General features: G+C 43.4%; 1 protein-coding gene across 2 annotated transcripts in view; it reads right to left on the reverse strand.

Moving 5' to 3' along the window:
- IL17REL (interleukin 17 receptor E like) overlaps nucleotides 1-23,422 on the reverse strand; it is a 190,558-nt gene that overhangs the window by 15,504 nt on the left and 151,632 nt on the right. For both annotated transcript variants that reach the window (XM_073619733.1, XM_073619732.1), the window contains 2 exons: nucleotides 5,830-5,887; nucleotides 1,827-1,940 (listed from right to left, as the gene is read on the reverse strand). In XM_073619733.1, coding sequence (XP_073475834.1) covers nucleotides 1,827-1,940; nucleotides 5,830-5,887 — 172 coding nt within the window. The remainder of the gene's footprint in view (nucleotides 1-1,826; nucleotides 1,941-5,829; nucleotides 5,888-23,422) is intronic.

Below are 23,422 nucleotides of genomic sequence, written 5' to 3' on the forward strand. Positions count from 1 at the left end.
CCATGCCGTTTTTATCAATGAACTTCTATGTGTATTGTCTGACCGGCAATGCAGTAGCCGCGAGTAGTTTTAAATGGCTTTTTTCCTTCGAAATGTCATTTTGCTGTCAGACTTTTCTAAACATGGGAAACATGCGCCCCTTTACAGGCATACTATAGACACATCCCCAGCTACGAAATTTAAAGGGATATTACACTTTTATTGTTTGACTTTAAGCATTATTAAAATCACTGCTCCTGAAAAAACGGACGTTTTTAAAACTTTTTTTTGCATTGATCCATGTCCCCTGGGGCAGGACCCAGGTCCCCAAACACTTTTTATAACAATAACTTGCATATAAGCCTTTAAAATTAGCACTTTTGATTTCTCCCATAGACTTTTAAAGGATGTTCCGCGGCATTCGAATTTGCCGCGAACACCCCAAATTGTTCACTGTTCGGCGAACTTGTGAACAGGCAATGTTCGAGTCGAACATGAGTTCGACTCGAACTCAAAGCCCTATTCCCCAGCTCACCTGACACAGCGCTCCCAACCCCCCCGAACCACCCGCCTGAACAAGGACAGAGGTACTGCCATCTAATGTGATCCATTCAAGTGATTGGGGTCATGCCGCAACTTCCCTGCAGCTGCCTACAATGCACTTGGTCCTGGTGTGGCTATGTGGTATTTTGATGGGTAAAACAGGAAGTTAGGATATGACATGTCACATCCTCATACCCTGTGAAATGCCCTGTTGTTAAAGCGGGCTTCCACCCAAATTTTGAACATTATCTCTATGCATTCTCTTCCTTGCCTAGATGCTGACATGCTGTGTAAAAAAATTTAAATCGCTGTAATTACCTTTTTTTTTCTAATCTTCTTAGCACTTCCTGGTTTTCCTCCCATGGGAGTAGGCGTGTTTCTAGCCTCTCCCAGACCTCCCACAGTACCCTGGGAGCTAGTCTCAGGCTTTCCAGCATGCATTGTGCAACAGCGTCATCACAACATCTCTGTAAATGCTGGGAGCACAGCATTCACTGCATCCAGGAAATACATGCTTGTGGGCTTCAAATGCCCACAATGAAGATGGAAACCGCCTTCAGTGAATTTTATAAGTTATTCTTTACAACGAAATCGGACACAGGCGGACTTATTACACAGAACATGTGAGTAGATAATCATGAGAAGAAAAGTTTGTGAATGAACTCCAAAAAAAAAAAACGATAGATAGGTGGACCCCCGCTTTAAAGAAAGAATTTACAATCAATCGTTTTTCAGAGAAACAGCTATGTTAGCCGTATATGTGGACAAGCCCTTATGGTGGGCCATCCATTAAAGTGAATCTGTTATTTTGTTGGATAGAGGCAAAGTACAGACTCACTAGAAGAAGCTCTAGCATGCCTATGCCAAATCCAGTAGAAGCTCACTTATTAGTTATGTTTGGTGTCTGGATTTTCTCTTTAAAGGGATTGTAAAGCTTTGTTTTTTTGTTTTTTTTAAATAACAAACATGTCATACTTACCTCCACTGTGCAGCTTGTTTTGCACAGAGTGGCCTCGAACAGTCTTTTCTGGGGTCCCTCGGTGGCGCTCCTGGCTCCTCCCCGCATAGAGTGCCCATTCACAGAATGCAGGACTCGGCCCGCCCCCCCCCAGCGCTGCATCATTGGATTTGATTGACAGCAGCGGTAGCCAATGGCATAGAATGCATTAAGATGAAAAATCATGAGGGTTTACAACCCCTTTAAGGTTACAGCGTATACCTACATCAATTCTTGCAATAAGCCTTTGCAGTAACAAAAGAGGTCTGAGTTGTGGTCTATATTTGTAATATGTTCAAAAACATACCTTTAAATATTTTATATCCAATATAGGTAAAGATAACCGCAGATAGAACCTGGACAGCTGTAACTATGATCATCTGCAAAAAGTTGTCTTCTTTGGACTCAGGGTCTTGTGAAACTGTTTGAAGGGAAATAGAGACATTCATTATTTGTTCTCTTCACATACCTTACAGAATTCTTGCAAAAAGTAGGTCATACTTAATATATAGCACAGCCTTTCTTACATTATCAAGGAATATAACTTCAGGGAATTTAGGTGTAGTGTTTGTTTTTTCTAAATGGCACATTTTTTACACATAATAATACGATTTAGTCATGTTGACATGTGCCCAGTTGACTAACATGAAATGCAAATTTTGATGACAATATAGAAATAAATTGTTGAAGTCATTAAAGAAACTTAACAACTTAAAGCGGAGCTCCACCCAAAAGGGGAAGCTCCACATGTTTGCTTTCTTCCCCCAGCCACATTTGACACTTTTTGGGGGGAGTGGGTACCTGGTCTTGACAGGTTCTTCCGATTCAGTTTGCTGTGGTGTACTGAGACGGAAGTTCAGCCCCCTTCCTTCGCCCACAGCCTTCTGGGACACTTTACAGGTCCCAGAAGACTGCGGCCCATTCACAAAGTACAGGGCATTTTGTGCATGCGCAGTAAGAAACTGGCCGTGGAGCTACAAGGCTTCACTGCCGGTTTCCCTTAGTCAAGATGGCAGTACCAGCACCCGATTGAAGAATCAGCCCGGGTGAGGACACAGCTGGATGCCTGGACAGGTAAGTGCCCTTATATTAAAAGTCTGAAGCTACAGTATTTGTAGCTGCTGACTTTTAATTTTTTTGGGGGAGAGACTAGGGCTCCTCTTTAACAATTGTAAGAAAAAGCACAGGAAAATTGTGGCATAATCCCTCCCTCCTTGCATGTCAAAGCCCTCTCCTTTTGTGGGAGTGTCTAATTTCTGTCTGTGTTGGGCTGTCATGACTTTTTGATGTATACACAAGGGTGGTTTTTACAGTTAAACAAGATGCATAAAATACATCAAATACACATACAATCTTTTTTTTTTTTTTTTTTTTTTGTTTACAAACTTTTATTTGAAGATAAATTGTGGTACTAAAAATAGACAATATACAGTATAACGAGAAATGCATACATCATATCCAAATGCAAAATGATAAAATATACAATCTTATGGGAAATCTTCTCAATTATATAATGCTGATTAGCAGGAAAGGTTTCATGTAGTGGAACAGGAAAGCTGCTATTGCTTCATGCAACAAATATATATATATACTTTTAAATCTGTTCAACCTGCTCACCTACAGCATGTTGAATAGGAAAAACCACATACCAAAAAAAAAAAAAAAAGGAAAAATTAAAATTCCTATATGTGTGGATGAGACTTCAAGCTCATTCTAACCTGCTCATCTTGCACAGCTCATCCAAACCCGCAAAACACTAAAGTGCATAAAATTAGGCCCCTTTCACACTGATCAGTTTTTCGTCCGTTTTTGCCTTACCAAAAGCAGAAGAAAAATGCATGACCATTAAATTCTATGGAGCTCTTCAGACCAGTCATTTGCGAGTCAGTTGTGTTTTTAAAAGTCCTGCATGCTGCATTGTTGGTGCATGTTTGGTGCTGTAAAAAAATGCACCAAAAATGATCCTCCCCATTGAAATAAATAGAAAACAAAACACAGTGGTGTTTTTGTGCAGTTTCACATGTGCAAAACGCACTTTAAACACAACAAAAACATTGTAAAACATGGCAAAAATCCATATGCATTTGTGTTTGCAATGAAGTGTGTTTGCAATACAGTGTTTTTGCAATGGAGCAGCGTGAAAGCAGCCTTGCATAGAAGTTTACAAAAAACAGAACAAAATAATGTTGTTCATTTTAGCAATGCATTGAAGCACAAGGCAGCACACATTCACACCTCACACCAGCGCACACGTGTTATGCACACAATAAAGCACACTGTGTGAACGAGCCTTTAGAGGCATAGGAAATATGCCTCTAAACCCACATGTTTATACACAAAGTTACAAGCCAATGAGAACAGAACTATTGTGACTGGAATTCTTTCTTAGACATTTACCTTAGTAACACCTCTAAATGTTGATCTAGTATCTTTTACAATAGCCTTTACCACTATAGCGTGTCAAGAAAAGGTTGTTTTTTTTAAATATGTATACTTGGATTGGAACACAAAGATGTTATCGCTTAAGCCTAAGCAGTTAAAGTAGAGCTATAGTCTAATATAAGAGTTTAATAATGTACAACTTAAAAGCTTAAAATATTAAAGTTTTTTTTTTTTTTTCTTTTTAAATAACAAACTTACCTCTTCTGTGCAATGATTTTGCACAGAGCAGCCCAGATCCTCCTCTTATTTTGTCCTTCGTGGGCACTCTTGGCCCCTCCCTCCTTTGGAATGTCCCCACAGCAAGCAGCTTGCTATGGGGGGGACCCAAGCCAAGCCGCAGCTCTGTGTGTCCATTCAGAAACAGAGCAGCGGTTTGGCCCTGTAGGAGGACAGCACCGCCTTGTCTCCACCTCCCGTGGTCTCAGCATTCAGCAACTTCTTCCTGGCAGCAGCACAAGCTAAGGGTTGTGCACTGTAGTACAGGAAACGGTGGGGAACACTTGACTTCTGAAGATGGGACCTCTGAAGACGGGGGTGCTCTTCACATCTGATGCAAGGGGAGGTGGGGTGCTCTGGACATCTAGTCTTACAGATACAACTGCTTCTTTGAGGGAAACCATAATGCTGATGTGAACCACAATGAAACTGAGTTTGGTATCCCTGATCTAATATATAATTGAATACATAATTTTAATGCAAATTTTTTTGTAGTTCACTGATTACATCATGTACTAAATACCCAGTGATCATGTGAAAGTGATCACGTGAAAGGGCCTTTCTTCTACAATGTGATATAGCTAAATACCCAGTAGTGAAATCAGTGCAGTGTTGTTAATCTATGCAGACACTGTAGCCACAAGGACTAAAGGAGTGCATGATTACATGGGTTGAGGAGGATGTTTATCAACATTGCCACTTTTGCTTACACTTCCTGCACACAAAAAGAGTTTGTAGGTTAGGGCTCATGGGAACTGTAGTCCAGTGGGGAACCCTGTGTCTGCAGAAAGTTACATAGGGCACCCCCTTAGATCCCTCCTTCTGGCCCAAGTTGCATGAAGAGCCCTGCTGCAGGAGGACGATATTGTAGCATCCTCTTGGAAATCCCCCCGCCTCATGGCCCAAGCTATATGAAAGCCCTGCTGCAGGGGGATGATATTTTAGAATAAAAATGTTTTAGGTGGGCTTCAAGCTGCAGTGCTACCTTTTTCTAATGTAAGGTTTAGGCCTCATGCACACTGAACATTTTTACAGCTGCTGTTTTTGGCTTCAGGCGTTTTTTTCTGCAGCCAGTAAACTCCCCAGCATGTTCTCCTATGTGCCCATGCACACAGAGGCTGTTATCAGCATTTTTTGGAAGAGGGTTTTTTCTGGCTGGAAAAAAACCCCCAGAACTATTGGGTTTTAGGCCTCATGAACATTGGATGTTATAAAAAAAAAAGCTTTGCATTTTAGCGTTTTTGCAATAGCGTTTTTTAGCGTTTTTCATATATTGTACCTTCACATCATTAAGTGACTTGATGCATGCTAGGAGTTATCCCAAATTTAGGTCTGCGCCTGGTGCCTGCAGATTGGAACTAAGTAACTTGCATGGGATATAAAGGCCCATCTCAGGTTCATTTACCTCAGCCCTACAAAGGTTCCATGGTAGCAGCCTTTTTTTGAACTGTAGCTCTATGGGGCTTGGCACATATGTTTATTGTCTCTACAGTATATGTTATTTACTGTTAAAAAGGGTTGTAATTAGCACACCAGATCTAAAGAGAACTGTGAATGTTATGCCTTTTTCTGAAGAAAAAAATGCCTATAAGTTCATATTATAACATTATTTGGAGCTTATTTTTTAATAAATTCATGTTTCAAAAACTTACTGCAAGGAATGTCACAGATCTGGGTAGGAAATGAGTAATTCACATCCTCTCTTATGCCCTGTGAAGTAAAGAGTCAAGGAAATTTAGAAATGTATTGTATTAGTGTATGCATAATGACAAAGCCTAAACAGGCACATTGCTTATTTTCAGTACATTGTATTCATCTACAGTGCAAAGTATTCACAGCGCTTCCCTTTTTCCATATTTTGTTATGTTACAGCCTTATTCCAAAATTAATTAAATTCATTATTTTCCTCAAAATACTACAAACAATACCCCATAATGACATTGTGAAAGAAGTTTGGTTGAATTATTTGCAAATTTATTCAAAATAAGAAAACAACGAAATCACATGTACATAAGTATTCACAGCCTTTGCTATGACACTCAAAATTGAGTTCAGGTGCATCCTGTTTCCACTGATCATCCTTGAGATGTTTCTACAACTTGATTGGAGTCCACCTGTGGTAAATTCAGTTTATTGTACATGATTTGGAATGGCACATACCTGTCTATATAAAATCCCACAGTTAACAATGAAAGTCAAAGCACAAACAAAGCCATGAAGTCCAAGGACTTGTCTGTAGACCTCTGAGACAGGATTGTATCGAGGCACAGATCTGGGAAGGTTACAGAAAAATTTCTGCAGCATTGAAGGTCCCAATGAGCACAGTGGCCTCCATCATTCATAAATGGAGGACGTTTGGAACCACCAGGACTCTTCCTAGAGCGGGCCGCCTGGCCAAACTGAGCGATTGGGGGAGAAGGGCCTTAGTCAGTGAGGTGACCAAGAACTTGATGGTCACTCTGACAGAGCTCCAGCGTTCCTCTGTGGAGAGAGAGGTGAACCTTCCGGAAGAACAATCATCTCTGCAGCACTCCACCAATCAGGCCTGTATGGTAGAGTGGCTAGACGGAAGCCAGTAAAATGCCTGAATGGCAAGGGTCATGTCTGGAATAAACCAGGCACCGCTCATCGCCTGGCCAATATCATCCCTACAGTGAAGCATGGTGGTGGCAGCATCATGCTGTGGGGATGTTTTTCAGTGGCAGGAACTGGGAGACTACTCAGGCTCGAGGGAAAAATGAATGCAGCAATGTACAGAGACATCCTTGATGAAAACCTGCTCCAGAGCGCTCTGGACCTCAGACTGGGTCAAAGGTTCATCTTCCAACAGCACAATGAACCTATGCACACAGCCAACATAGCAAAGGAGTAGCTATAGGACAACTCTGTAAATGTCTTTGAGTGGCCCAGCAGAACTTGAACCCGATTGAACATCTCTGTAGAGATCTGAAAATGGCTGTGCTCTGACACTCCCAATCCAACCTGATGGAGCTTGAGAGGTCCTGCAAAGAAGAATTGGAGAAACTGCCCAAAAAATAGGTGTGCCAAGCTTGTAGCATCATACTCAAAAAGACTTGAGGCTGTAATTGGTGCTAAGGTGCTTCAACAAAGTATTGAGCAAAGGCTGTAAATACTTATGTACATGGGATATTTTTCATTTTTTATTTTTAATAAGCTTGCAAATATTTTAAACAAACTGCTTTCATGTTGTCATTATGGGGTATTGTTTGTAGAACTTTGAGGAAAATAATATATGTAATCCATTTTGGAATAAGTCTGTAACGAAATCTGGAAAAAGTGAAGCGCTGTGAATACTTTCCAAACGCACTGTATATTTATAAACTGAGCTGACGTTTTTATTCTACAACAATCTTGCTTGGCCCCACTGTTCAAATTCCTCTTTACAAATATTACAACATTTAGTTAATATTTTCCATTTATTTTCACTAATTCACCTGACATGTCTTTCTATGATAAAAGCTGTTTTTCTCTTTGAAATTGGCTAACAATGCTTGCAAACATGCTTCTTACACATGTCTGCATGACTCATAAAGGACAGATTCAGCTGAGGTTGCATACCATTCATTCAGTCTCATTAGCAATCATGGTAAAATGACAAATATTCAATATGTATTCGTGCAACTTTGACATTTGTTGACCTTGGCTCCAACCAAGTTTTTCAAGGCACTGGAACAAGACATTTGCCTATAAAGCACCTCCAGCTAGACTGGGTCCAAAGTGGAGCCAAAATCCTAAATTTAGGCATTGGTCATTTTAATCAAGTCATTTTGTAATGTAGAGAAACTACAGGAGAATCAGGAGCACCACTCTGCAGTCCAAAAAGATATTTATTTATTTATTAATAGACGTCTGAAAAAAAAAAAAAAAAAAAGAAGATCCAAGTAAAAAACAAACCTGTGTTTTACTTTGGATTTTGTTTGGACTTTTACAAATAAAAAAGGGCTTGTTCACACGTGACTACATTTCTAATGCTTAACAAACGCTCCTATAGCATTAGCATGGGTGTTAGACTCATGTTAATGAGCTTTAGTATGGGCGTTAGACTGGCGTCAATGAGCTTTAGTATGGGCGTTAGACTGGCGTCAATGAGCTTTAGTATGGGCATTAGACTGGCATTTTACAAGCGTTAATAAAGAGTTAAAAACGCTCCCCAAATGCCCTATGCGCAGTTTTGAAGACTTTGACAAGAGTTAAGGTGTGTTAAAACTGCTCCACGATGGAAAGTGACATTACACAGACATCTCAACCTGCAAAAACGAATTTCAGGGACATGGGCACGGTGAGGTGGCAGTGATGGGGATGGTGAGGCGGCAATGATTGGCACAGTGAGGCAGCAATGATGGGCACAGTAAGGCTGAAATGATGGGCATGGAGAGGCAGCAATGATGGGCACAGTAAGGCAGCAATGATGGGCACGGTGATGCGGCAATGATGGGCACGGTGATGCTACATTGATTGGCACGATGAGGCGGCAATGATTGGCATGGTAAGGTCGCAATGATGTGCAAAGTAAGGCTGTAATGATGGGCACGGTGAGGCTATATTGATTGGCACGGTGAGGCAGCAATGATTGGTACGGTGAGGCAGCAATGATCGGCACAGTGAGGCTACATTGATTGGCACGGTGAGACGGCAATGATTGGCATGGTAAGGTGGCAATGATGAGCACAGTGAGGCAGCAATGATAGGCACAGTAAGGCTGCAATGATGGGCACAGTAAGGCTGCAATGAGGGGCATGGAGAGGCAGCAATGATGGGCACAGTAAGGCAGCAATGATGGGCACGGTGATGCGGCAATGATGGGCATGGTGATGCTACATTGATTGGCACGATGAGGTGGCAATGATTGGCATGGTAAGGTCGCAATGATGGGCAAAGTAAGGCTGCAATGATGGGCACGGCGAGGCTATATTGATTGGCACGGTGAGGCGGCAATGATTGGTACGGTGAGGCGGCAATGATGGGCATGGTGAGGCTACATTGATTGACACGGTGAGACGGCAATGATTGGCATGGTAAGGTGGCAATGATGAGAACAGTGAGGCTGCATGGATGGGCACAAGGAGGCTGCATGGATGGGCACAAGGAGGCTGCATGGATGGGCATAGTGAGGCTGCATTGATGGGCACAGTGAGGCTGCAATCATGGGCACAGTAAGGCTGCAATGATGGGCACAGTGAGGCTATATTGATGGGCAAAGTGAGCCTACATTGATCTCTTGCACCATGTCTGCAGTCTCTGACCATCTCCTTTATCATGTCTGCATTCTCTTACCATCTTTAGTATCATGTCCTCAGTCTCTAATCATCTCCTGTACCCTGCCCACAGCCTCTGACCATCTCCTGTACTATGCCCGCAGCCTCTAACCATCTCTTGTACCATGTCCGCAACCTCTGACCTTCTCTTATCTTATATCATGTCTGCAGTCTCTGAGGGAGTCTGGAGAGGAGTCAAGAATGGGAGAACCGCTGGGATGGGGGTCATGGGAGAAGTCAGATGTGTTTGGACTGTGGGGAAGAGACTATAGGAAAACCAGAGCCACCGAGCTGGAGCCAAATGACTGGTCCCTGCATGGTGCACCTGAGAGGAGGTCAGTGACAGCGCCGTCAGGCCAGTCTGAGGGGGGGTCACTGATGTAAGGGTGGAGTGAATACAGTAATGTAAAGGGGAACTGATATAAAGGTTCCCCCCTTATATCAGTAACCCACCCCCCTTACCTTAGTGTATTCTTTCTGCGGAAGGTGGTCTCTGGTCACCAGAGCCCCCCCCCCCCCACATTCCCGGAGTCCCTGGATTCCTCCACTTTTACTACATTTAACTGAAATTTTCTGTTTTATATATATATATATATATATATATATATATATATATATATATATATATATATATATATAAGCCCCATGTGCTTTCATATCTGTCTTATCTATATATAATACGCTCTTCAAATGTGCTTTAAAATGTATGGTTTTCCCTTTTATGAACAAGAAAATAATGACGCTATGTTGTTGGGCTGGTATAATAATGCTATGGGGCTGGTATGAAGTTATTTCCAGGGCTGGTTTTTATTCCCAGTCCGGCCCTACTGTCACTCAGCCACAGACAGAGCAACCCAAGCGGCCGAATGGAGTACGGCCGCGGCGGCCGCTCGAGCTGCTCCGTCTTCTGTCTGTGGCCAGGGGAGGGGGCGAGACAGAGCCGGCAGATCTGGAGACACACCCCATGCTGGTGCCCCATGCTGCGCTGAGACCTTTCATGGCACGCTCCTCCCTGCCGGCCCCTCCTTCCCTCCCGTCCATGCCAGGTGCATAGCCTAAGACAAACTAGAAGAGAGGAGGGGCCGGTGGGGAGGAGCATGCCACGAGAGGTACTGACAGCCACTTCCCATGCTACTTTGCAAATAATGTAACATTAAGAAAGAAAAAGAAACCGCTACAAATAACGATAAATATTGTTGTGAACAGATTCTCTAAAACATAATAATGTGAAAAATTGAATGGTGCATCAAAAACAAATAGTCCATGTGATATAATAAATAAATTAATAAAACCAAAAGTGAATTCATAAAAAACAGAAAATCCCAAAATGATTCTTCAAAATTTAGGAGAGGTAAAAGTCCTTCACTTAATCTCAGAAAGCAGGACACATATTCATTCGAATCATCTGGAATACGGAGCATAAAATGCAAATACAAACTGCTTACCAGATCTGTTGAATCTCAAATGATAGAGATCAGAAGTGCTTGTGCATTAGCCTGCCGGCAGGTGAACTCACAGTGATTGAAAGCAGAGAGGAATCCACCTGTTTATCCAGGAATCAGCAAGGAAAAAAAATAATGTAACAGCAGATGCTTGGATCTTGCTGTGATGTGTGCCCCATGCCCTGCTGTGTGAATAGTGCCCTGCTGTGTGCCCCATTATGTGCCCCATGCCCTGCTGTGTGCATAGTGCCCTGCTGTGTGCCCCATGCCCCGCTGTTTGCCCTGCTGTGTGCCCCATGCCCTGCTGTTTGCCCTGCTGTGTGCCCCATGCCCTGCTGTGTGCCCTGCTGTGTGTCCAGTGTCCTGCTGTGTGCCCCATGCTCCGCTGTTTGCCCTGCTGTGTGCCCCATGCCCTTCTGTGTGCACTGCTGTGTGTCCAGTGTCCTGCTGCGTGCCCCATGCCCCGCTGTATGCCCTGCTGTGTGCCCCATGCCCTGCTGTGTGCCCTGCTGTGTGTCCAGTGTCCTGCTGTGTGCCCCATGCCCCGCTGTTTGCCCTGCTGTGTGCCCCATGCCCTGTTGTGTGCCCTGCTGTGTGTCCAGTGTCCTGTGTGCCCCATGCCCCGCTGTATGCCCTGCTGTGTGCCCCATGCCCTGCTGTGTGCCCTGCTGTGTGTCCAGTGTCCTGCTGTGTGCCCCATGCCCCGCTGTATGCCCTGCTGTGTGTCCCATGTCTTGCTGTGTGCCTTGTGTCCTTATGTATGCCTCATGATGTCCCCTGTGCCCAGATGTGTGCCCCCTGCTCTGCTGTGTGCCCTATGCTTCTCTGTGTGCCCCATGCCCTGATGTGTGCCCCATGATGTGCCCTGATGTGTGCCCCATGCCCTGCAGTGTGCCCTGTGCCCTGATGTGTGCCCAGTCGAAGGGGTCGGCGCAGGCGTGAAGCGTCACCTCCCTGAAATTAGTTTTTGCAGGTTGGGATGTCTGGAGTAGTAATTGCCTGTGTCTGAGAGTGTCATGTGACTTGTCTGTCTTGCAAGCCGGCTGACCTTGCAGTTTAGTATATTTGTTTTTGAAATGTTTAAAGCGGACCTTCAGTCATTTTTTCATCTTTCCATCTATTAAATCTTTTACCCTTGTTGTTTTAACTTTGGATAGTGAAACATTTTTTTTCTGCCAGTAAATACCTTTTATGCCCCGTACACACGATCGGAATTTCCATCAAAAAAAACTTTGGATGGTTTTTCCGACGGAATTCCGCTCAAGCTTGCCTTGCATACACATGGTCACACAAAAGTTCTCTGAACTTTCGACCGTCAAGAACGCGGTGACGTACAACACTACGACGAGCCAAGAAAATGAAGTTCAATGCTTCCGAGCATGCGTCGAATTGTTTCCCAACATACGTAGGAATTTTGCGCGTCGGAATTGCTACAGACGATCGGAATTTCCGATAGGAACTTTTTCCGTCCGACAAATAGTGAACCTGCTCTCAATCTTTTGCTGGCGGAAATGCCGCCAGCAAAGGTCTGATGGAGCATATACACGGTCGGAATTTCAGACCAAAAGCTCGCATCGGAGTTTTGCTGGCAGCATTTCAGATCGTGTGTACGGGGCATAACAGCCCACTTCCTGTTTCTTGTCTGGTAAAAAGCCTAGGCTTATGACATCATGCACAGCTCTCTCTCTCTCTCACTCGTGAGAGTTTGCCAGGAAGGGAGTGGGGATGAGTCATAAGAGGGCAAATGAGAGCTGCAGGGCTGCAGAGCTGGAGGTGTGCCTTTGTGTGTCTGTGTAAATCCAGGAAGTGAACAGGCAGCAGCTTCAGTTGCCCACAGTTAAAAATAACTGCAGCCAGACTCAGTGGAGGGAGATTTCTGCAGCATATTTGGAAAGTACAGAATCACAGTATATATAAAATAATATGCAACGTGGTTGGAGGGAAGCTTCAGAATGGCAAATATGTTTTTATTACAAATTATGGGAGCAGACTGCAGTTCCTCTTTAATATAAAGAGTTAAAAAAAGTGTGGAGAATTATAAGAACCCTGGTATATGTACTAGCACCATAAAAACCATGGCATACCTCTGCACAAGTGTTATTGCATATTAACACCAAGGCATGAAATCACATGTGAGTATATAGGTGCTAAAACCAGACATGCAGCTTTTTTTTTTTTTTAATTGTAGCAGACCGCAATGCACAGATGTACAAACGTGAACCATCTGTGCGTTGTGGTATGCTACACTTTGCATACCTCCCAACATTTTGAGTTGGGAACGAGGGACACCTATTAGCAAAAGTATGTAGGCATAGGCCACACCCCTTGCCACATCCCCTTAAAGGAAAATTATACAAAAAAAATTATTGGTTAAACTGACGAGTGCTTTTTTTTAACCACTATTATTCCTTTATACTGGTTAAATATTTACAAATGCAGTCATTTAGAATTTGGGTGAAAGGTTTAGCATTGGAGAACACTTTTTAAAAGATAAAAAGGGCATTTTATATACACCTATATAGATCAGACCAAAATGAAGGACAAATGAGGAGGAAAGAGGGACAGAGGGACTTTGTTCCAAATCCGGGACAGTCCCTCAAAATCCGGGACAGTTGGGAGCTATGCACTTTGCTGTGCATTGTGTTGTGCCATTCAAAAGGATCCTTATCTGTGTCTTACCACCCTGTGCCACACCCAATTAGGGAGAGTTGAGACATCAGACATGACATACACATGAAAGCAATGCAGGGCTTGTTTTTATACATCATCATCTTCAGATCTCAAAACATCAATCTTACACCTTAGAGACTTCATCATCCTCAATGTAAAACATTAGTCTCGCTGCTTATAGAGACTTAATCATCTTTTGATCTCAACATGAATATCAGTCAAGCTGCACATAGACGTCATAACTACTAGTTGCGTCGTTTTAATATATTATTCTTATTTTTTTCACAAAAAGATTACATTATAATAGGGGAATCACAGTGCTACACTAATTGCTCAGGTAAACAAGCAGAATAATTCAGATATTGGTCATGAATGCTTAATTAGAAATAATAATAGAAATGGCATGAATAAAAGGAACCTATCTATTTAATTATATTTTGTTAAATTATTATTACTGCCTTTTGTTACTAAAGTAATGAAGTATGGAAAAATGGAAGAAGAAAAAGAGAAAGGAGTAGGAGAGGGAAGAAAGGAAAACAGGGAAAAAATGGAGTGAATGTGTTTCTCAAAAAATCCACAGTACTTTTTAATCTTAGTTATCTCCATCCCCATCTTCATCATTTATAGTCATAATACATTTGCAATGTGCTGAAGCAGTGCTGGTCAACAGTTCACCACCACTAATCAAATACAGTGCTGTTTACTTCTTATTATCTTCAGAGCATTGGCAATGAATTTCTGTGCATATGTTACTGTTTTTTCTTACAATCAAAATTCCAGGCATATCAGTATTCATTTTGCTTATCTCATTTTATGGGATGTGAATGACATGTCATTGTCACACATAGCTGGTGTTATCCATTTTAGGGTCTACTTAGTTAGTGATGCTCCAAAAAATATTGGAAGTAGCAGGGACATGGCTATCTGCCAAAATGTGTCTATGATTTCTGTTCTAATGATGCTAAAATAGGTGCCTAGTATTACCCTTAACAATAAGAATAACATAGGTGTGTATAACAAAGCCCAAACGCACATGCCTTTATCTGCAGCCTCAGCTGCACTGGACAGTGAATGAATGGGAAGTGCTCTGCGCTGAGCATCTTCCTGTTCATTCACAAACTGAAGCATAGTAAACACAGTTTACTATGCTTCAGTTATGAATGAACACAGTGAGTGTGTTCACTGTGTTCATTTAGAAAAGGAAAGGGCCAGTAAATGACATATTGACTAGCCCTTTCCTCTGCTCTCCATTCTGTAACATCCCCCACAGCAGTCGAGGGGAGAGGAGAGAAAAGGAGGGAAGCCAGCTGCATGGGGGGGGGGGGGGGGCAACATGGGGGGCTCAGCACTGCGTGATTAGGGTATTCCCAGCAGTGGCGGCCCGCCCGCCTCATTCCATGCACCCAGCCCCTAATTAGAGCCTGAGGCTCTAATTGGCTTCAAAAAATGGTGGGCTCGGGGAGCAGAGCACTGCACCCCAAGCCCACCCACTTGTGTGACAATAGCAAATTCATATTCGCTATCGTCTTCCTGATTCTCCTCCTGGCTAGTCAGGAAGCAGCTCCTGGCCAGGGAGTCTTCTTAGGACTCCAAATCGTGTCTCAGGACACACTGTCCAATCGTTTCTAAGGACACATTTTGTGTTCAGCCCAGAGGAGAATGGAGAGAAGAATGGCCCGGCTCTTCATTCCCCCTGCCTCCTATGTTAAGGTTAGTCTCCATCGCCACCTTCTTGCCTGTCTAACGCCCAGGGGGGTCATTGGTGTGCTTGTGGTGATCGCCGCCTTCTTGTTCACCGTTCGTCTTCTGTGGGGGGAGGTTGCTTGCTGCTATCGTCTGGGGGGGTGGATGGCATTAGTTCTCCCCCCAAAAAATATTTAGCATAAGTCACCACTGGTGCCTGAGTACACCTGCCACCAAACCCCCAGCTCCCCCCCCTCCCCCGCGCGCACGCCTATGAAGAATAATTACAATCAAATGCACCACTGCGTTAATAGAAATACATAATCCTATGCTAAATCAACTCTCCAAACACTGGGCATAAGTGAAAATCAATACAGCATATTACTATAATAAATCTCAAACAAAGGAAACTCAATGTGCATAAAACATGCCTTGTTCAGGATATATTCATGAAGAAACAAAGCAAAGCAAAACAAAAATGAACTGAATGAACTGCAACAGTTCAGAAATGTGCAATGAATCAGTATTTGATTGGGTTGATTTACTGGATAACTGGAAAGCGCTAGAAACCAATCAGCTTCCAGGTTTTTTGTCAAAGCTTAATTGAACAAGCTTACGTTAGAAGCTGATTGGCTACCATGCACAGCTGCACCAGATTCTCCGGTTTTAGTAAATCAACCCCTATATGTCTCTTCTTTAAACCACAAAATACATTCACAATCCTGAGAAAGAAGCTGTGCTATTCCCTCTGTGTACGCAAACCAGCAGAACGATTGTGACATCCATGGTATAAAGTCTAGATCATATTCACCATTCTCCATTCCATTCCAGGGTCGTAACATTTAAAAAATGTTTAAGATCAGTATCCGAAATACACTCACTTAGGCCCCATACACACTATTAACAAATTGAAAGAAGAAATTCCTATGGGTGGGACTTTAAACAGGGCAGATGGCAAATGAAGTGTGAAGAAAGTCTAAAAAATATACATTTTTAATAAAGAATGTCATAAAATAATGAGCACATACATAGAATACAAATATATAATAATCTGGAAATGAAAAACAATGCAATACATTGAAATTATACAGACAATAATCGCAGAGATCTGCTAAATGAAAGGTAGATGCAACAGAAAAACCTGACGTGTTTCAAAATTTGCCTGGGTTGCTATTTCTTCATCAGGGGTATATGCGATTTGTCGCAGAACGTAAAAAAGTATGGCTCTTGAATTTACATCATATCCAGAACAATGTTAAAAGATGAACATTGCAGCTGTTGGCTCAGAAGACCCTCAACTCCGCAGGTCAAACCAATGCATCATTACCAGAAGCAGGCCTCAAGGCACGGGGGAAGGTCCCACACAAAGGACGACCCGGTATGGTCCTCTGGCCGGAGGAAAGCCAAGGAACTAGGAGAGCAGAGAGGGGTGACCGGGGTCATGAACCTGCGAGCCTGGGCCCAAACGAGGGAATCTGTCCACCAGGGGGCTTGAAAAGACCCTGAAAAAGGGTCAACCACTGGAAAACTGGTATATGAACAGACTCAAGCTTGCAGAGACAGCCTCGGTTCATCTACGCAGCAACACACTATTAGATTTTCTGCAGATTTTTGTCTTCAGATTTACCAAAACCATATAATATGAGGTCAAACCTTAAGAGTTTCAATTTGTATGCAATCAGGCAGACCCTTGCACTACATGGTTTTGGTAAATCTGAAGACAAAAAAGCTGCAGAAAATCTAATAGTGTGTATGGGGTCTAAATGGGATGCTCAAACCACATTACACCACTTAATAATCTGACTTCACCTTCAGAATATGTTCAGTACTCCAGCACCTTCTTCTCTGACATCTAGGGATATCCATGTGTGCTTTTAGTTCTGCCCTAACAGGTTTCATTATAGGAGACTTTGTCACGGCATGTTATGTCATGTTGGTCACCAGCACGATATATTGAGCAATTTAGGGATTATCACAGCACATAAAAACAAGAATAACTGCACTTTCAGAAAAGAAACACAGAAGACGTATATTTACCTACATGCCACATCTATGGCCAGCCAGCAGTTCCTAGCTGGGGGATGGCCCATAGAAATCTTTGAAGATCAGTTGTATAGGTGCATACACATCAACTCTTTTCCTTAGGCACTCTTACTGTAATAGCATCCATCTACAATACGACTCTGGCATCTGTAAATAGGGGACAGAGCTCTTCCTCCATGCATCAATCAGAGCATGTTCTTTTTTGGCATCTTGCAACAGGACTTCTCCTACCTGCTCTTCCCACGTGGAAGAGAAATATATTTCCAATATATTTAGAATTTTTTTATATGTGTAACATACAGTATATTTACAATATATTGTAAATATATGTCACATATAGGGATGGGCCAAACACCCCCCTGTTTGGTTAGCACCAAATCTCCCGAACAGAGAAAAAGTTCTGACCCAAACGGCAAACCCTAATAAAGTATATGGGACCTTAACTTGAAAAATCAAAAGTCCCCATTTTGAAGGCTTATATGCAAGTAATTGGCCATAAAAAGGGTATGGGGTCCTGGATACTGCCCTGGGGGACATGTATCAATGCAAAAAACTTTTTTCCAAAAAAATTATTGTGATTTTAATGATGCTTAAAGTGCAACAATAAAAATAAAAAAATCCTTTAAATACAGTTGCAATAAAAAGTAAGTGAACCCTTTTGGAATTATATGGATTTCTGCACAAATTGGTCATAAAATGTGATCTGATCTTCATCTAAGTCACAACAGTAGACAATCACAGTCTGCCTAAACTAATAACACACAAAGAATTAAATGTTACTATGTTTTTTTTGAACACACCATGTAAACATTCACAGTGCCGGTGGAAAAAGTATGTGAACCCCTAGACTAATGAGATCTCCAAGAGCTAATTGGAGTGAGGTCTCAGCCAACTAGAGTCCAATCAATGAGATGAGATTGGAGGTGTTGGTTACAGCTGCCCTGCCCTATGAAAAACACACACCAGTTCTGGGTTTGCTTTTCACAAGAAGCATTGCCTGATGTGAAGGATGCCTCACACAAAAGAGCTCTTAGAAGACCTACAATTAAGACTTGTTGACTTGCATAAAGCTGGAAAGGGTTTTAAAAGTATCTCCAAAAGCCTTGCTGTTCATCAGTCCATGGTAAGACAAATTGTCTATAAATGGAGAAAGTTCAGCACTGCTGCTACTCTCCCTAGGAGTGGGTGTCCTGTAAAGATGACTGCAAGAGCACAGCGCAGACTGCTCAGTGAGGTGAAGAAGAATCCTAGAGTGTCAGCTAAAGACTTACAAAAGTCTCTGGCATATGCTAACATCCCTGTTAGCGAATCTACAATATGTAAAACACTAAACAAGAATGAATTTCATGGGAGGATACCACAGAGGAAGCCACTGCTGTCCAAAAAAAAATTGCTGCACATTTACAGTTTGCACAAGAGCACCTGGATGTTCCACAGCAGTACTGGCAAAATATTCTGTGGACAGATGAAACCAAAGTTGAGTTGTTTGGAAGAAACACACAACACTATTGCCCCGTACACACGGTCGGATTTTCCGAGGGAAAATGTCCCATCGGAGCGTGTTGTCGGAAATTCCGACCGTGTGTGGGCTCCATCGGACATTTTCCATCGGATTTTCCGACACACAAAGTTGGAGAGCAGGAGATAAAATTTTCCGACAACAAAATCCGTTGTCGGAAATTCCGATCGTGTGTACACAAATCCGACGGACAAAGTGCCACGCATGCTCAGAATAAATAAAGAGATGAAAGCTATTGGCCACTGCCCCGTTTATAGTCCCGACGTACGCGTTTTACGTCACCGCGTTTAGAACGATCGGATTTTCCGACAACTTTGTGCGACCGTGTGTAGACAAAACAAGTTTGAGCCAACATCCGTCGGAAAAAATCCTAGGATTTTCTTGTCGGAATGTCTGAACAAAGTCCGACCGTGTGTACGCCCTATAAGTGTAGAGAAAAAGAGGCACAGCACATCAACATCAAAACCTCATCCCAACTGTGATGTATGGTGGTGGGGGCATCATGGTTTGGGGCTGCTTTGCTGGGTCAGGGGCAATCAGACGGATTGCTATCATCGAAGGAAAAATTAATTCCCAACTTTATCAAGACATTTTGCAGGAGAACTTAAGGCCATCTGTCCACCAGCTGAATCTCCACAGAAGATGGATGTTGCAACAGGACAATGACCCAAAGCATAGAAGTAAATCAACAACAGAATGGCTTAAACAGAAGAAAATACGCCTCCTGGAGTGGCCCAGTCAGAGTCCTGACCTCAACCCGATTGAGATGCTGTGGCATGACCCCAAGAAAGCGATTCACACCAGACATCCCAAGAATATTGCTGAACTGAAACAGTTCTGTAAAGAAGAATGGTCAAGAATTACTCCTGACCGTTGTGCACGTCTGATCTGCAACTACAGGAAATGTTTGGTTGAAGTTATTGCTGCCAAAGGAGGTTCAACCAGTTATTAAATCCAAGGGTTCACATACTTTTTCCACCTACACGGTGAATGTTTACATGGTGTGTTCAATAAAAACATGGTAACATTTAATTCTTTGTGTGTTATTAGTTTAACCAGACTGTGATTGTCTATTGTTGTGACTTAGATGAAGATTAGATCACATTTTTATGACTAATTTGAGCAGAAATCCATATCATTCCAAAAGGGTTCACATACCTTTTATAGCAACTGTATAGTGACTGGGGGGGGGGGTGTCCCCTTAGTCTGTCTGTAAAGTGGCGCATCTGTAGCTGCAGCAAATCGTTATTCAACCAAAAAATTAAATAAAAGCCTCATGCATGTGTCCTGCTTCTTAATATAGGGGGTCAACAATGCCAAGAGTTGGTGAAAGCAGGGGTCCGTCATCCAGAGATAATTCCAAAAATCATTTGGATTATTCTCCTGGAGCTCCCACAGCAAAGGCATATGACATAATTGGTTACGATTAATAAAGCAACCAATTTTTGGTCCAAGAAATCCTCCTCCTCCTGTTCCTGGACTGGACTTGGGTCAAAGCAATAACTCCAAGGCCAATAATAAAGAACACGTTATCTCCTCCGATTCTGCAACATGGCTTGGATGATGAACGACTTTTCAGAAACGAACTGAAAAGTGCAAAATTAAAAGTGCGAAATGAAAAGCGTGAAATGAAAAGCGCGAATCAACACTCACCAAACTTCTACTAACACAAAATTAGCAGAAGGAGCACAAAGGGTGGCGCCTGACAATTGAACTTCCTCTTTTTCGGCTCGTAATAAGTCTAGTACATCACTATGTTTGTGTTTGTTGGCTGACAATTGTGTACCATTTGTATGCAAGACAAAATCCAGGCACACGCCCTCAGACAAAAGTCCGAGGTTTTGTCTGCAAAAAATCCGATCATGTGTACGAGGCTTAAGTCTTGGAGAGCAGCTCTCATTCTTGGAAAATTTGCTCTCTTAAAGTTAAGTGTTTTTATCTTTCCCGTATGTGTTTGTTGCTTACAGCTAACATTAAATGAAACCATGTTATGGTCACTGCTACCCAGATGTTCTTTTATATGAATATTGGTAATAAGCTCTGCATGGTTTGAGATTACCATGTCCAGTAGAGCATCAGTCCTAGTCGGGGCCTCAATAAACTGGACCATAAAATTGTCTTGTAATAGGTTTATACATTTTTGCCCTTTACCTGTCCCAGCAGTGCCATTACTCCATTCAATTTCTGGGTAGTTAAAATCCCCCATTATTATCACTGTCTCAGCTCTTGCAGCCCTTTCCATCTGTGCAAGCAGCTGAGTCTTCACCTTCTCATTAACACCGGGAGGTCTATAACAAACTCCAATGATAACCTTTGTAGTACGCACACCCATGTACAGTTCCACCCATAATGCTTCAGACTCATACACTCCCCATCAACTAGGTCCTCTTTTACACTCACTTTGAGACCACTTCTCATATAGAGACAGACACCACCACCCCTCCGTTTTACCCTGTCTTTCCGAAAGAGAGCATAGCCAGGAATATTATTGTGGCACGGATTATTACTTATGTGATATGGATGAGCACTGATGTGGCATGTATGAGCACTGATATGGCATGGATGAGCACTGATATGGCATGGATGTGGCACGGATGAGCACTGATTTGGCATGGATGATCACTGATACGACATGGATGTGGCATGGATGATCACTGATGTGGCATGGATGTGGCACGGATAATCACTGATGTAGCATGGATGAGCCATAGATGAGCATGGATGGGGATGGATGAGCATGAATGAGAAATGGATGGGGATGGATGAGCATGGATGAGCCAGGGATGGAGCATGGATGAGCCAGGGATGGAGCATGAATGTGGATGGATGAGCCAGGGATGGAACATGGATGAGCATGAATTTGGATGGATGAGCCAGGGATGGAGCATGAATGAGGATGGATGAGCCAGGGATGGAGCATGAATGAGCAAGAATGTGAATGGATGAGCCAGGGATGGAGCATGGATGAGCATGAATGTGGATGGATGAGCCAGGGATGGATGAGCCAGGGATGGAGCATAAATGTGGATGGATGAGCTAGGGATGGAGCATGAATGTGGATGAATAAGCCAGGGATAGAGCATGGATGTGCATGAATGTGGATGGATGAGCCAGGGATGGAGCATGAATGAGGATGGATGAGCCAGGGATGGAGCATGAATGAGCATGAATGTGAATGGATGAGCCAGGGATGGATGGATGAGCCAGAGATGGATGGATGAGCCAGGGATGGAGCATGAAAGAGGATGGATGAGCGAGGGATGAGCACAGATCAGCACTGTGGGCACTTCAGATCCAGTCCACAGTGCTGCTGCACCGGCTCCCTCTTCTCCTCAAACGCTGTACCGATCAGCGTGAAAAGAGGGGAGAAGCCGAGCTGGTCATGCTCTGGTTTGTTTACAAGTGATCACTCCATCCTTGGACGAAGTGATCACATGGTAAAGGCCTGCTGTCATTGGCTCTTTACCCCAATCTGTGACACGATGGGTCTGGGAGACCTGACGTGTCACAGACATTCCCGGGTGAGCGCCCCAGGGTGCGTGCAATTCTGGGAGGATGTCATAGTACGCCCTCCCAGAGTTATCGGACCGCGCTGTAGCCGTCCTTCGGCTATGGCCCCGTCAGCAAGTGGTTAAAGAAAAAAATGCATGAAATTACATGTAAATTGCCGGAAATACAACACCATTGCCGGCAATAAAAAAATTAAAAAAAAAACCCCCAAAATCTATACCAGACTCTTATCGGAGCACGCAGCTTGGCAGGCCAGGGAAGGGGGAAACGAGCGAGCGCCCCCCTCCTGAACCATACCAGACCACATGCCCTCAACATTTGAGAGGTAGGTGCTTTGGGGTGGGGGGGGGCTCTGCCCCCCCACCCCAAAACATCTTGTCTTCATGTTAATGGGGACTAGGGCCTCATCCCCCCACCCCTCAGCTGTGGTTGTGAGGGTCTGTGGGCAGAGGGCTTATCGGAATCTGGAAGCCCCCAATAAAAAGGGGGTCCCCCAGATCCCGCCCCCCCATGTAAATGAGTATGGGGAACATACACCCCTGCCCGTTCACCAAAAAGGTGTCAAAGCACCTACTCCCCCATGTTGAGGGCACGTGGCCTGGTATGGTTCAGGAGTTCAGGATTTGAAGATATTTCTCCAAATCCTGGACCGCCATCATTTACCCTTGGCCAACATACCCAGCACCCCCTATCCTCTGCCAGAAGCCACAAAATACACAATCTAATTTCTATTCTTCTTCTGCCTAGAACCAGCCTTCCCTTTTCCTGTGACCTTTGCAATGCCCGCTCGGTTAGCAACAAACTTACCACCGTCCATGACCTATTTATCACAAACTCCTTCAACCTACTTGCAATTATGGAGACATGGCTTTAAGAATCTGACTTTCCTTCTCCTGCTGCCTTCTCCCATGGTGGCCTCCTGTGGACTCACTCTCCCAGGCCTAGTGGATGGAAAGGAGGTGGTGTTAGAATCCTCCTATCCCCTCAAAGCACTTTTCAGGTTCTTCATCCACCCCCCCTCTGTCCCTCTCCTCATTTGATGCTCACTGTATTCGTCTATTTTCTCCAGTTTCGTTGAGAATTGCTGTGATCTATTGGCCTC

This window comes from Aquarana catesbeiana, linkage group LG03, assembly GCF_042186555.1.
Source record: "Aquarana catesbeiana isolate 2022-GZ linkage group LG03, ASM4218655v1, whole genome shotgun sequence".
NCBI lineage: Eukaryota > Metazoa > Chordata > Amphibia > Anura > Ranidae > Aquarana > Aquarana catesbeiana.